This window comes from Amphibalanus amphitrite, unplaced genomic scaffold (assembly GCF_019059575.1).
Source record: "Amphibalanus amphitrite isolate SeventyFive unplaced genomic scaffold, NRLGWU_Aamphi_draft 000228F_arrow, whole genome shotgun sequence".
NCBI classification, from domain to species: domain Eukaryota; kingdom Metazoa; phylum Arthropoda; class Thecostraca; order Balanomorpha; family Balanidae; genus Amphibalanus; species Amphibalanus amphitrite.
In genome coordinates this window covers 297,670-311,396 of record NW_024881723.1, presented here as the reverse complement: position 1 = coordinate 311,396, position 13,727 = coordinate 297,670, and the positions used below count along the sequence as shown (strand labels likewise).

Here is a 13,727-nt window from a genome sequence, read left to right as displayed (position 1 = left end):
ACGATAGTGAAGGTTTCAAGTCGATATCTCCCACCGTTTTGCCGCAATCGCCGCCGAAAGTTGAAAAAAGTCTATTTTTCCGAAAATTTGACCTTTGACCGGTCAAAAGTAGGTCAAATGTTGACCTAGGACCAAAAATATACCACCAATCGCGAGATCTCGTTGAGAGCAATCCGTTGGTTTTTTCCGCTAAGCTCTACGACCTTCCGTTTCGAAACGCCAGGGGGGGGGGTCGTAACAACCCCCCCCCCCTGGTCGTTCGTGTTATGAGAAATGGCCTGGTCGTGCGAGGGTTAATATGTCCAGTACTCATAAGGTAGCTTGGAAAATAATATATGATTTCAAGCTTTTACGTCTAGACATCTTCATTCAAGGTAGGTACGTTTTTTCGGCTAATAAACGACTAGTAGCCGAAAAAACGTACCTTGAATAGCTTGGAAAATATTTAGGTGGATCACTTGCCATTGTATTGATGACTATCGGATTCCAACTTTTTGGTACACCAATACCAGCTTGTGAATTGGTATTTAGAATCTAAAATTTTGGTATTTTTTGGTATTTTATTGGTTTAATTAAGCCTCCATGATGTATAAATTGTTCTAAACTTGGTAAAATCGGTATTTTCAACACCGTCTCATATTGGTTTAGTTTTTGGTATTTTATTGTGGTTTTGGTCGGTATTTGGTTTGGTATGGTTTCCAAATGATCTGCAATTAGCATTACTACTTACCACAGACGTGAAGATTAGTTTGCACTCTCTCATCTCTCAGAGGTGAATTTACAAAGTTGCCGGTACGCACCATCGGAGCCAAATCTGGTATTATCTGAAAGGCTTTATCAGCCAATTGGGGGCGACAGCGAATAGCTCTTGGAATGACGTTACAGCCGGCTCACCATCCCGGGCCCGCCAGCCAGCCAATAACAGTCGAGGCAGCGGTGACTGCACGCTTATTGAAACGTGACCCGGCTGGGCAGAGTCCACGTTTATAAGAGGTTGCTGTGCGAAAAGTCAGTTAAGTTGAAGGATGCCTATGACATTTTGTTGGAAGTGCAGGCCACCGCGGGAAATGGAAACCTCTCCTCCTACCTACAGGCCAACCGCCCTAGCCGCCAAGGGTCTACAGCTGCAACATTTTAGTACAGTCGGTGGTTTATATGGGGATATGGTTATTTTGAAATACCGATGAAAAATAGCGCATTTCGAAAATAGAAGTCGCTAAATGTGCGACTTGTAGTAATGCTTCGGCACGCCAGAGAGGTGTGGCGGTGGCCGCCATTTGTTCATCTTTCCATTGTCTTTTTTGGTTATCCGTGTGGTTTGAATGGCCTGGTGCTGGCTGCTCACGGTCCCGAAAAGTCCGTCCCCTTGCAGTCCATATGGTCCGTATGGTTCGAATGTCCCGCACCCCGTCTGGCCCGTACGCTCCATCTGCTCTGTATGCCCCTCTGTAGGCTCCGTGTGATTGTTTTGGTTCGTATGATCCGTGTGCTCCGTGTGACCGCTGGGTCGGTATATCAGCGGGTCCATATGGTCCGTGTGGTGGAACAGGTCGGCCGTGGGCGGTCGGCGTGGGCCGCGTCCGCCCGCCACCCACGCCGCCGCCCACCGCCGGCGGCGGCCATCGATTCAGCAGCGCGCGCCGCGGCGGCCGGACCCACGCAACACTGCGACAAAAACACCCCCGACAGAATTAACACCGAGCCCCTCCGCCCGAAATAGACCGGCGCGCAATACAATACGCAGGGCAAGGGGTATACACCATCAAAGGGGTATTAGGATAATTAACAACGCAGACACTGCGAGTAGTGGTCACTGGCCGCGGTGGGTACCGGCAGCACGCAGCCGTTATAGTCGCCTGCCGGCCAACACCACTGGTCAGTCGTCAATGGTCAGTACCGACAGCACAGCAGTGATGGTCGCTGCACCAGTCAGTGGTCAGTGTCGACAGCAGGAGTCTCCCCCAAGTCCCGGAGTGATGCCTGTCAGTTTCACCGTTTGCCTGGTCGTTGCTCCGGTATAACCTCTTCCCCGATCGCGTCTGTCGGGCCGCACATTCCGTTCGCTCCGGCCATCCGGTGAATTATATAACAGCGCCGCCCTCCGGTTCCCACTCGAGCTCGTCTCCCGCTACCGCCCAATCCATCCGCCGGTGGCTGTCAGGGGCCTCTGACGGCCCAGTGAACGAGCCTCCCGTGATGAAATGACCAGCATTCAGCGTGAAAGGCAGATGAATGCGGGCCAGCACAGCACCACCCCAGCTGAAATGATTGCACATTCCTCGGCCTCCTGCAGTTCTGATGTTTTCCCGGAATGTCCACTCATACCAGCTGAACAGTAGTGGTTCAGCTGGTATGAGTGGACAGCGTTCATTTTAGCACATAGCTCTGCGCGAGTGCTGAAACAGGCCCGAATGATTGTTTGTGTGACATTTGGTTGTCTTGCCACTGCACTGACTGAAATCATCAGTATTTAAGAGTATGGACCCAGAGTCTGAAATAAAGCTTATCTATCTATCTATCTATCACTCGGTATTACTTTGCCTGTCTGCCATATGGCCCAAAAGGGACCAGTAATCATACACAAGGCACTGTTCAGCTGGTATGTTGGCCGTGTAGGTAACTGAAGTACTTAGTTGCGTGTTACGTTGAAACGTTTTAAGGCCATATGCAATATACATGAAAATTATATACTCTTTACAAACAACTGAAATATCAAACTGACCCGACAGTCCAGACCACCGGCCACCTTTTGCCTTTTGCCTTTTTCAAGGCTGGCGCTCAACCAACGGGCATCTGATATTATATCTTTGAACAATGAGTATAGGTACGCATAGGCGGCGGAACAGAGAGGGCACCGGGGCACCGTGCCCCCCTTTGATTTTGGCATTTTAACATTAGCCCTATGGGCGTTGCATGGAAAGAATGGGACCAAAAGTCGGCAGTGCCCCCCCCCCTTAATTGAGTGTGTTCCGCCGCTACTGGGAGTACATGTTCAACGATATGCATGAACGGAAACAGCTTGACGGAGGTGTTTTCCCCGGAACCCTACCCGGACGTGTATTAACCCGCGCCCCGTAGGGCTACCGGCGGACCCTACCACCCGTAGGGGGGGGGGCCGTTTCGGCCCCCCCCTAAGATCTCGGAAAGTTACCGGCCGATTTTCAAAATTCAAACGGCGTTCGATAGCCCCACCCGGGAACTACCTTGTGACCAAATTTCATTGACCTAGGTCAAACCGATGACGTCACAGGTCAGGTCAAAGGTCAGATTTTCACCGTTCACAGGCAATTCAAGAAATGTGCTGTGAAAGCGAGTAAATTGGTAATTTATTGAAAACCATCGATGGTACATTGTTCGTCAAACACATACTTTGCTATCTGAGGTCACTGATACCAGGTCAGGTCACAGCGAGGTCAGGTCACCGGGGGTCACAATATGAATGTGTCGTGTGATACATGTTTTATGGTCCATTTTACATGACAAATGCGATTATGTGGGTTAGCCAGCCTTTGGGGCCAGCCTAGGTCACGTTTTTGTGAAGGTCAGGTCAAGGTCAGGTCAAATTAGGTCAAATTTCAAAGTTGATATTTTTGCATAAAATGGGTATCGATTCGATGCAGCTCGTCACGGGGAGTCTAATGGTGGTCTTCGTTTTGCTCTACGAGTTCTAGAATTGCCAAAAATTGAGTTTGAAAATTTGACGTCATCATTTTTGAACAGTTTTTTCGCTATAACTTGGCCAAAAAACGAGGTATCGATCTGAAATTTGGTATGTAGATAGAAGACGGTAGGCACTATCACCTATATTCCGGTTTTTTCGAAACTCAAAAAACTTTTTGGATTTTTTGGCGAATATATCCAAAAAATACTTTTTTGATTTTTGGGGGTCAAAACTCAAAAATTTCAAAAATTCGAGATAGCAGTTTTGTAGCCCTGTCAATTTTACACCTTTTATGTCTTGATCATTTTTCTGTATCTTCAAAGCTGTAGTCCTGACAGGTCTTCTCGCGAAGGTCTGTTTTCGGTCGAAAATGACAGAACATGACGTCACTCTGACGTCATTTGTGGCCAACCTATCATAGCCTCTGGAAAAATTTTTGGTCACAATGTGTAAAATTGATGCCCGGAGGGGTCCTGAAAGTTTCGTGGCGATATCTCCAGCCGTTTAGGAGATATCGACCGAAAAGGACAGGGGGGGCCGTTTCGGCCCCCCCCCCCTACGGGGCGCGGGTTAACGTATTTACGGATGTACAGGGTGTTTCACTAAAAGTGTCAAAAAGTAAAAGGCCCTAATGCACATAATCACTATGTTTTCTATGGACATTTGCACATCATTCCATCCGCGATTGTTGGACATTTGAATATATAAAAATGATATCACCGTCACTCAAACCTATTCCACATATCCGCCGCTTCTTTTGATGCACCGTTTCGGCACGTGTCCGGAGGTGCCTCACAGGCCGTTTTCATCTTCAGCGTCCAGACTGTCGGCAAAGCCTTGCATTGTGCTCTTCAGCTCCAAAAGTGATGCGACTTAAGTCTTCCTCAGCTCTGCGAGAGCTACTGACCAAAACCAGAAGGCTAGCGGTGACAGATCGGGGCCTCGCGCTGGCAAGGGGCGGGCGGTGAGGCAGCTGATAATTCGGTCCGGGAACGGAACTTCTGGTCCAGCCAGTTCTTGGTGGCTACAGCCGTTACAGTGGTTGTTTCTGATAAATTGGGGGCTTGGCTATTTCTGATGTTGAAATAAGCTTCTTGTTATCTTAAAAGGCCCTAAAAAAAGACCCTGACCTTTTCAACGATTTCCGCCGAGAGGAGGGGCGACCCGCTTTTTTTGGACTGGAGCCGGCATCAAAGGAACCCTTTTAAACCTCTCAAGAAGCCCTTTGAAACTTTTATAATCTGGGTCGTAGCGAGGTGAGAGAGTGAAACGTTTCCTGAAAAGTCGGCGTACGGTTTCAATGTTTCTGATAGCACCAAATGTAAGTGTAATCCACCGCTCCTGTTGCGGTGTAAATAACCTGTTCTTGTTCTGTATAAGGAAAAAAAAACGACTAGTAACTTTGGCCTCCTGCCCTCGCTCCGTATGAGTGTAAAATATATCTTAAGTGGCCAAAGCATAAATGTCCAAAAATTTGCAACAAAGCCACGTGCGCAACCACGTGCTTTGCGTATTTTATATATCTTTAATAAGCATTTACTTTTTGACACTTTTAGTGAAACACCCAGTGATTTTATATGTTGTGAGGGCACATCTGAACATGATAAAAATCCAACTAACAAAGTTCCCTAAAAATGATTGCCTGGCTGGCTGTTTTTATGGCTGTTTATTTGTATTTCTATGCAAAGAAAACGGCAAAATTTGTTAATTTCGGAAGGTGCGGGCGCCATGGGAGGGCTATCGTCCCAAATACCTTGTATCTAGGGGCTGAGGCTGAAAGTTGAAATGGTTGGTACTTCTGTTGCCAGCTTCAACAATATTGTGCTAAAGTTTCAACTGCGAGGGTAGCAATCGACCTTTTTACGTAAGTATCTTTAACGGCTTAAAAATTGATCCAGGATGATGATATCAAGCACTACTAATACGAGTACCTACTATAGGACAAAACTCACTGAGAGCTAGTGGAGGGGCTAAGTAATTGATGTGACGCTTGATTAAGTATGCTAGCGTCCAATGATACACTCCAGTTACAGTATCAAAAACAGAGGTACTTCGTGGCTTGAGTTGTGATGTGCCGCTTTACATTGGTTCCATATTATATCTGTCACAAGATAGCAGTAGCATTCAACGCCTAGAAGATGCCATGCCGCACGATCCTAGTTGGCTATATCCGTCACAAGATGGCAGTAGCGGTCGGCGCCTGAGTGATGCTGCGCCGCAGGGCTTTAGTTTGCTATATCTGTCACAAGATGGCAGTAGTATTCAACGCCTAGTTAGTGATGCTGTGCCGCACGACCCTAGTTCGCTGTATCCGCCACAAGATGGCAGTAAAGGTCAGCGCCTGAGTGATGCTGTGCCGCAATACTTCAGTTCGATATATTGGATATGTTACAGGCCGTATGAAAACCCAGTCCGTTTGCAAACGGCCTGGCCCGATTCAGGCCGTTTGCAAACGATTTCCGATTTCGATTCCTCCAGCTGGGGGCGGGTGGGTGGGTGAACTCAAATACATTACGAGCCCCCCCCCCCCCCCCGCCGAAAAGTTGGAGGGGCTCAGCCCCCGCTAGCCCCCCCCCCCCGGTTCCCGCGCCACTGATGTGAACTCTGATGTCCATTGCGCGCTTCGGCGTTTAATGCCGCAAAATAATCGGTGAGTCTTGTAGTGATGCGTTTCACCAGACCTCACCAGTAGTGGCTTCCCCAGGCTCCATCAACTGGATGGCCGTACACAGGCGGACCGTGAACTTGTATTATTAGTAATATTGTCGAAAAACGGCCGGGCCGAGCATCAGCACAATAAGAAAATTTTCGACGCATGTAGACGAGTCATTCGGCATGGAATGCGCAAGCATTCACATGGATGTAACCTGATCATCGACCAGCCTGGATCCTTCTTCAGAAGGATTCAATCAGAAGGATTTCAATCTTCAGAGGCTGTTGTACTTCGCCAGACCGTTTGAAAACTGACTAGGCCGTTTCCAAACTGCCTAGGACGTTTCAAACTGCCTAGGCCGTTTTCATACGGCCTGATATTTCAGGCGGTTTGCAAACGGCCGGCTTTTTCAGGTCGTTTTCAAACGGTCTGACTGGGCCAGGCCGTTTGCAAACGGACTGGGTTTTCATACGGTCTGTAACAGATATATCCGTCACAAGATGGCAGCAATACTTTGCCGCTTGAGTAATGCTGTGCCGCATTACATTTTCAATCTAGCGATTTCGTCATAAGCTTGAAGCTACCGAACTGGTACTCCTAAGCTATGACGGGAAACATAAGCGGAGGGTACTGTAGATTAGGTATATTTGAGCTATTTTACGTGTAGGTATGTGGTGTGTGACGCCGATTTAGATGTTTTAAATTGAAGTTCATTGAAGCTCATTTTGCTGTATGCTTGTTTACCATGTTGTTCCTGCTGCCACGGAATTATGCATAGGCACCTATATCACAGAACCCTTTGGCGGCGAGCAGAGTACCTCAAGCCATCAGTCTAACGCTGGCGAATAATACCTGCCTACGAGACGAGACTCCGTTTATATCGGAACTTTGAACAATAGCCCTGGGCTACACCAGGAGACACATATTGCTGAAGGCAGCAAAACTAATCGCACCGAACTATGTGCTATTAGACGCACAGATATTAACCCTCGCCCGTATTGGTGTTTTTCCAGCCGCGAACGTATAAGGGGGGGGGTCCGTTGGACCCCCTTGCCGTTTCGCCCCTGATCGAGCTAAAGCTTCGCGGAAAAAACGAGCGTGTTGCCCGTGACGAGAGGAAGCCGATGATACCCAATTTTAAGGTCCTAGGTCATTGGTTGACCTAGCAGGTCAGGTCAATGACCCCAAAGGCAGGAAAATCGGGAACTGTTAGAACGTCATAAAGTGTGGCTGCTATGGGGTTTTTCGGGGTGCTGATCACGAATATTATGTTAGTTTTGATCACAGATGATGTCTTCATGTATTTAGGCCAGGTCGGGTCAGGTCAGGTCAGGTCAACCAGTAAGGGTATTCGTAGTAGGTGGCAACCGCCTCTGACAGCTTCGTAACATGTTACGAAGGCACCAAAACTACTTCGTAAATGTTCATATGGTTGCTAAATTCGAATTCAGCTCCAAAAACTGGCCTAGAAACATGTAAAACTCGAAAAAGTGAACCGAGGTCATCAAAGGTCATTGACCTGACCGGACCTTCAGGTGACCTTGACACCCACCCTAATGCATGGGGGCAACATCATATCACATGTTTGAACGCTTGAAACCACGAAAAGACTGCAAACGCGCGGCTAATGCGAGCCGACATACGCCGAATCGCGATTCCAGCCAAACATGGTCTCGAAAAGTAGGTCACAGGTCAAAGGTCATTTGGGTCAGGGTCATGAAATTTTCAGGGTAGGTGTGAAATTGATGAATGCGAGGGTACTGAAAGTTTCGTCGCGATCGGCCGCTTTTTACGCGAGTTATTCGCGAAAAACCATGGGGGGTCCGTTCGACCCCCCCCCCCCCTATACGGGCGAGGGTTAAAGGTAGTGTGCCACCTTCGAATGATTTCCCATTTTATTTTTCCTAGGATAAGTAGCTTCTGTTTTTACCTAATATCGCAAAAAAAAAATCAAAAATGGACCTAAAATAGTGCTTTTTTCGCCTAAAAGTTTATCGGTTTTTCGATATGTATAACAATTATAGTGGGCTGACCTGCAAACAGGCGTCGGCAACAATCACGAATGCGGCGCACATGTGACAATAAGCAAAGGTCATTATAGAGTTACGACGTACGGGAATGAGTTATCAGCTGTCTAATCGTAGACAACACAATGGCGAATTTAAACTGTAAGCCTGTATTGGTGTTGTTTCTTTAATTTGGCTGTCGAACATTAATTTATGGTTTGAAATATTATTTTATGTAAAATAATTGATATGAAACAGCCGTCTCTAAAGTTATGACCCCATCTCACCACATGAAAGTGGCAGAAATGACAATGATCAGCTGGCGCATTTTTCTTGGCCGAAGTCAGAGCGCGCGGCCCGACGCACCACCACCGCACCACAAAGTATGAGCAGAAGCCGCGCCCAAAGCCAGGGCCCCGGTAACGTGAGGTAGCCGAGTCGGGGCAGCGTGCGCTGACCCAAGCCGGGGCCGCAGCTTTGGGCGCGGTCTACCGCATCCCCGCGGGAAGCCCCGGGCTATCACATGACACCGGGAGGACGCGCGGCCCCGGCTTGGGTCAGCGCACGCTGCCCCGACTCGGCTACCTCACGTTACCGGGGCCCTGGCTTTGGGCGCGGTCTACCGCACCACCTAACAGGCGTGTTCGAAACCGCAGGAGATGATGATGAACGGGTTTATCGAAACTTGATTGGATGAGCCTATCGGTAATAGCGATTTCAGTGTGTGCATTTATTGTTCATAGTGGTGTGAAATGTGGTTGGGGTACGACCGACAACCCGTCGGGGCGAATTTCGCACTGGGGTACTCAAAATTTGAAGAATTTAAGACGTTTCCATGAGTTTTGAAGGTATGGATAAGTTCTAAAAATCCGGTTCTCCTTATCTGGGCCATTGACTCCATACGGTCCAGGAAAGCTGGCACACTACCTTTAAGCTCAAACCTAAGCGAAAATCGCTCAGTACTCATACTCACCCATCTAAAACGGTTATTAGTCCCGGGTTCTCATGCGCCACGTGATGATAGTATAAATTGCGAGATATATAAATAACGACAATATTACCCAAATACATAATTAAAATGTAAATAATATTGTCGCTTTTCATATGTTTATATTTGTCATGGATAACATACATGGATAACATGTTACCAATTTTGGCGCATCAGGCTCAAACCTCAGCGGTCAGTACAAATGTATCTATAGGATGGATCTGGGTCTGTCCTTGCCTTCTCTGTCCTGAAAAGGGCCGGCTCTGTGCCTGAGATGGACCTTCTCATGCCTGAGATGAACCCTCTGCAGTGTCGCCGTCCACAGGACTGGACGGACCCCCAGCCCGTCCACAGGACTGGACGGACCCTCAGCCCGTCCACAGGCCAGGACGGACCCCCAGCCCGTCCGCTGGTGGACGTGCAGCGCCCGTCTGCAGGCGGCGGTGACAGTTCACAGCGCCGCAATACTGACGCAGACGTCGGGTCCGTCCCCAGGACACCGTCGCCGACGAGGCGCTCGTGAGGTTCGGCCCGGCGGATAGCGAGTTCATCGAGGAGCTCTACCTGCCCGCCACCTACCAGGACGACGGGGAAGCTCTAGTGCCCGACCTGGACCAGCCGATCCCGCTCGAATGGCTTGCTGATGACTACGATCTGGAAGGTAACATCACTTACATAATTGCAACTGTGTAGCCATCATCAGCTAGGCAAAGGCAGGCGTATAGTAACATTATTTTTGAATAATGTCCACTCTTTTGTGCGCCTGGCTTTCGGTAGATATTAATTTCACGGATGTGTTTCAATCATGCATAGACGGCAAAAAAACTGTCCATCTGAAGTCAGATGGCGCTAAGTCTCTGCCACCCTGTTCTCCCGGTCCCGCACCCCTCGTCCCAGCTGACCCTCTCGTCTCGCCTGACCCGCAGAGCTGGCGCGGGACGGCCTGGAGCCGGCGGCGGCCGGCGTGCTGCTGCCCCCGGCCATGAAGCGCTCGGCGCCGGTCGAGTTCGATCTGGGGCCGCTGCCGGCCGACTCGCAGATCCACCAGCTGGCGCAGCTGGTGCGCTCCGTGGACCAGCAGCTGCAGCGGGCCGGCGGCGGCGGTGGCGGGGCGCTCGACGAGCTGGAGCGCCAGGCCGCCGCCGACTCGCCCGCCGAGATCGTGCTGGACCTGGGGCCGCCGGACGAGATGGCCCAGTACCCCTCCGACTACGACGGCGACTACGGCGACTACGGCGGCGACTACGGCGACTACGGCGACCTGGAGCCGATCCCGCTGAGCGTGCGCTCCGACCCCGAGTTCCGGCGCGCCGAGCGGCTCGATATCAAAAAGCCCGGCCCCTGGTTCGGCGTCAACAACTTCGCCTTCGACTACGACTTCGACGGAAAGGCGCCCGTGCCGGACCAGGTAAATATTTGGCACAAAAAGAAACGCAACACACCCGGAACAATATCAGGGTGGCATGTGTAATATGTCAGTGCGTCAAAGAAACACAGTCTGCCGTTCGATTGACCTTTGCCGCGCGTACGTACATATGCACATTTATGAACCAATACCTATGCAAGCGGTTACCCATGCGTTTACTGATGGTCACCGTCAGAACTGCGCCTGGCACCGATAAATCATTTCCTACCACATTCCAAACGAATAACCTTAGCTGTTAATGCTGTAACAGAAAGTTGGACGGTCAGAATGGTCACATGGACATGATTGGACACATATGAAACTATTTCAGGAGATCAATCCGATGGAATCGCTGCCGATCGAGCCGATGGAACAGGAGCCAATGGAATCGATGGACCAGGATTCGGCCCAGTCACCGCCACCGGAGCCCCGCCTATCAGCCGGAGGTGAGACACAGTCCCGCCTCTCAGCCGGAGGTGAGACACAGTCCCGCCTCTCAGCCGGAGGTGAGACACAGTCCCGCCTCTCAGCCGGAGGTGTGACACAGTCCCGCCTTTCAGTGGGAGGTAAGACACAGCCCTGCCTCTCAGCCGGAGGTGAGGCACAGCCCCGCCTCTCAGTCGGAGGTGAGACACAGTCCCGCCTCTCAGTGGGAGAATATACACAGCCTCCTCCCATTGGGAGGTGAGACACAGTCCCGCCTCTCAGTGGGAGGTGAGACACAGTCCCGCCTCTCAGTGGGAGGTGAGACACAGTCCCGCCTCTCAGCCGGAGGTGAGACACAGCTTCGCTTCTCAGTGGGATATGAGACACGACCCCGCCTCTCAGTTGGAGGCGAGACACAGCCCCGCTTCTCAGTGGGATATGAGACACGACCACGCCTCTCAGTGGGACATGAGACACAGTCCCGCCTCTCAGTGGGAGGTGAGACACAGTCCCGCCTCTCAGTCGGAGGTGAGACACAGTCCCGCCTCTCAGTGGGAGGTGAGACACAGTCCCGCCTCTCAGTGGGAGGTGAGACACAGTCCCGCTTCTCAGTGGGATATGAGACACAGTCCCGGCTGTCAGTGGAATATTAAACACAAGCCCACCTTTCTGTGGGACATGTGACACACGACTGCAGAGTGAGAGTGACTGGCCCCTCAATGGGAGGTGAGACATAAGTCATAACCCCGCCTCTCAGTGGGAGGAGTGAGGGAAAGGCCTCTCAGCCCTGAAAACGGTCACTGTGCCACACCGTGACATTCTCCGATGGATCTACTCGCGCCATCGGATGAAATGCTCGTCCAGGCCGAAACGGGGGGAGGGGGGTTGAGGACCGTTGGGCTGATAAGAGGCATTTGGGAGTCCTGAGTAGAAATCAGAGTGATTTGTGATCCATTTTACGGATGTGATACTCGTATAAAGGGTGGCGGCGAATGCAAAAAAAAAAAACAGTTTCGAACTGCAAGCCAAAGCGTCAGTTTAAACGTCCCGGTATGGTCACGCCATGCGGGGCTTTCGGTGTCATTACAGCTGACAACACCAACCGGCTACCAGCTAGCAGTTTTTTGCGATGATAACGATCTGTAACAAATTTCATAATCTTACCTGGACACTTAACTTTTGTACTGTTGAAAGCAGAGTGATAATGCATTGCATTAAATATGTACTGAATGCAATATGCAATGTTTTAAACATGCTGCATTATACATTGAATGAGATGAGACGTCATCGCATTCAATTAAATTCTAGCACACGCCGTGAGTATGTACTGGCGCAGCAACGCGCCTGCCTCCCGGGTGCCGGGGCAGCTCTCCCGTGTGATCCGCCGGCTCTGTGCTGATTTGTATTAGAGCCGGGCGCTGTTTACGGTCCGTGGTAATCCGGCCCGGTAAGCCGCGCCGCTCCCCGCGCCCTGCCCGAGCACCGACGCGCAAACACCCGCGGACGGCACGTGCCGCGGGGCTCCCGTTCGGGGCGGCACGTGCTGCCGGCGGCGCCACGTGTTGGCGAGCGCCCGCCATATGATGTCGGGAAATGATGTCCCAGTGTGACAGAGGCCTGATATCGGACTGCGGACAGATTTGTCTGAAAACAACAGCCCGCGCTGCCGATACTGGTGGATCAGCTTTCCATCATGCAGTGTTTCAGCCAGGCCTTCATCATACTGAAAACTTATATGTAAAAGTCTAAAATTATAATTTTACGTTTTTATATAGGCCATCAAAAGCTACAAAAGCGCGCGTTTTGTTAAAGGACGTAGGGATTACTAAAATAAACTTTTACTTTTAAAAAACTGCAAAAATATATAAACGGGGTTATCACTGCTATTGCAAGTAAAACTGCTTCATTCAAGAAACTAGTATTTTTTGTTCAACCATCTCATTCATGCCTCTGGTACCTAATAGGGGAAGCGGGGGTAGCACCGCCATGTGGGAAACACCGCCATCCTCTCTATCGGCAAAACTCTGAATTGTAAATGTAAACACCCGCCATTTCGGTGTCCGAACGGAAACGGGACGCCGCGTGAGGTAGGTTTCGCTAAGATTTATTTGATTTTGAGATCGCTATTGCCCATTTTGTGAATTTCAAACCATCGTTGCAATCATTTGGCATGTTTGAGCAGCAAGTAAGTGGTCATTTCAAGTCAAAATGCCTTGATTTTTACGTTAAATTCGAGGGCATGAAGTGCTCTTTGTTGAGAAAGGAATTACAGAAGAATCGCGTCCCGGCTTGTTTTGCTGTCGGGGCGTTGTCGGTCCAATGCTGTGAGTGGGGTAACACCGCCATGCTCGGCGGTGCTACCCCAAGGGGTGGCAAAATGGATAAAGCCGCAATGATGATTCACTCAGCTCGGAGAAGAGCTTTAGTTAGGCCGCAAACGTCGTCTGTTTTTTAACCTCACGTTTGACTTCACTGGATGTTTCGAAATAAACGTGAATTTGTCATGCTTTGTATGCATATTGTCCGCAACAAACAGTCTGATCTGTGACAAACTAACAACCAACTCTTGTGTGTCTTATATGAGTTTG

At 50.0% G+C, this 13,727-nt stretch overlaps 1 protein-coding gene across 1 annotated transcript in view; it reads left to right on the top strand.

Annotated features, from left to right (window-relative positions):
* The window catches only part of LOC122385704 (receptor-type tyrosine-protein phosphatase N2-like), a 66,379-nt gene that overhangs the window by 32,500 nt on the left and 20,152 nt on the right, over positions 1-13,727 (top strand). The window contains exons 6-8 of the mRNA XM_043374152.1: positions 9,804-9,969; positions 10,235-10,716; positions 11,045-11,159. Of these exons, the coding sequence (XP_043230087.1) occupies positions 9,804-9,969; positions 10,235-10,716; positions 11,045-11,159 (763 nt within the window). The remainder of the gene's footprint in view (positions 1-9,803; positions 9,970-10,234; positions 10,717-11,044; positions 11,160-13,727) is intronic.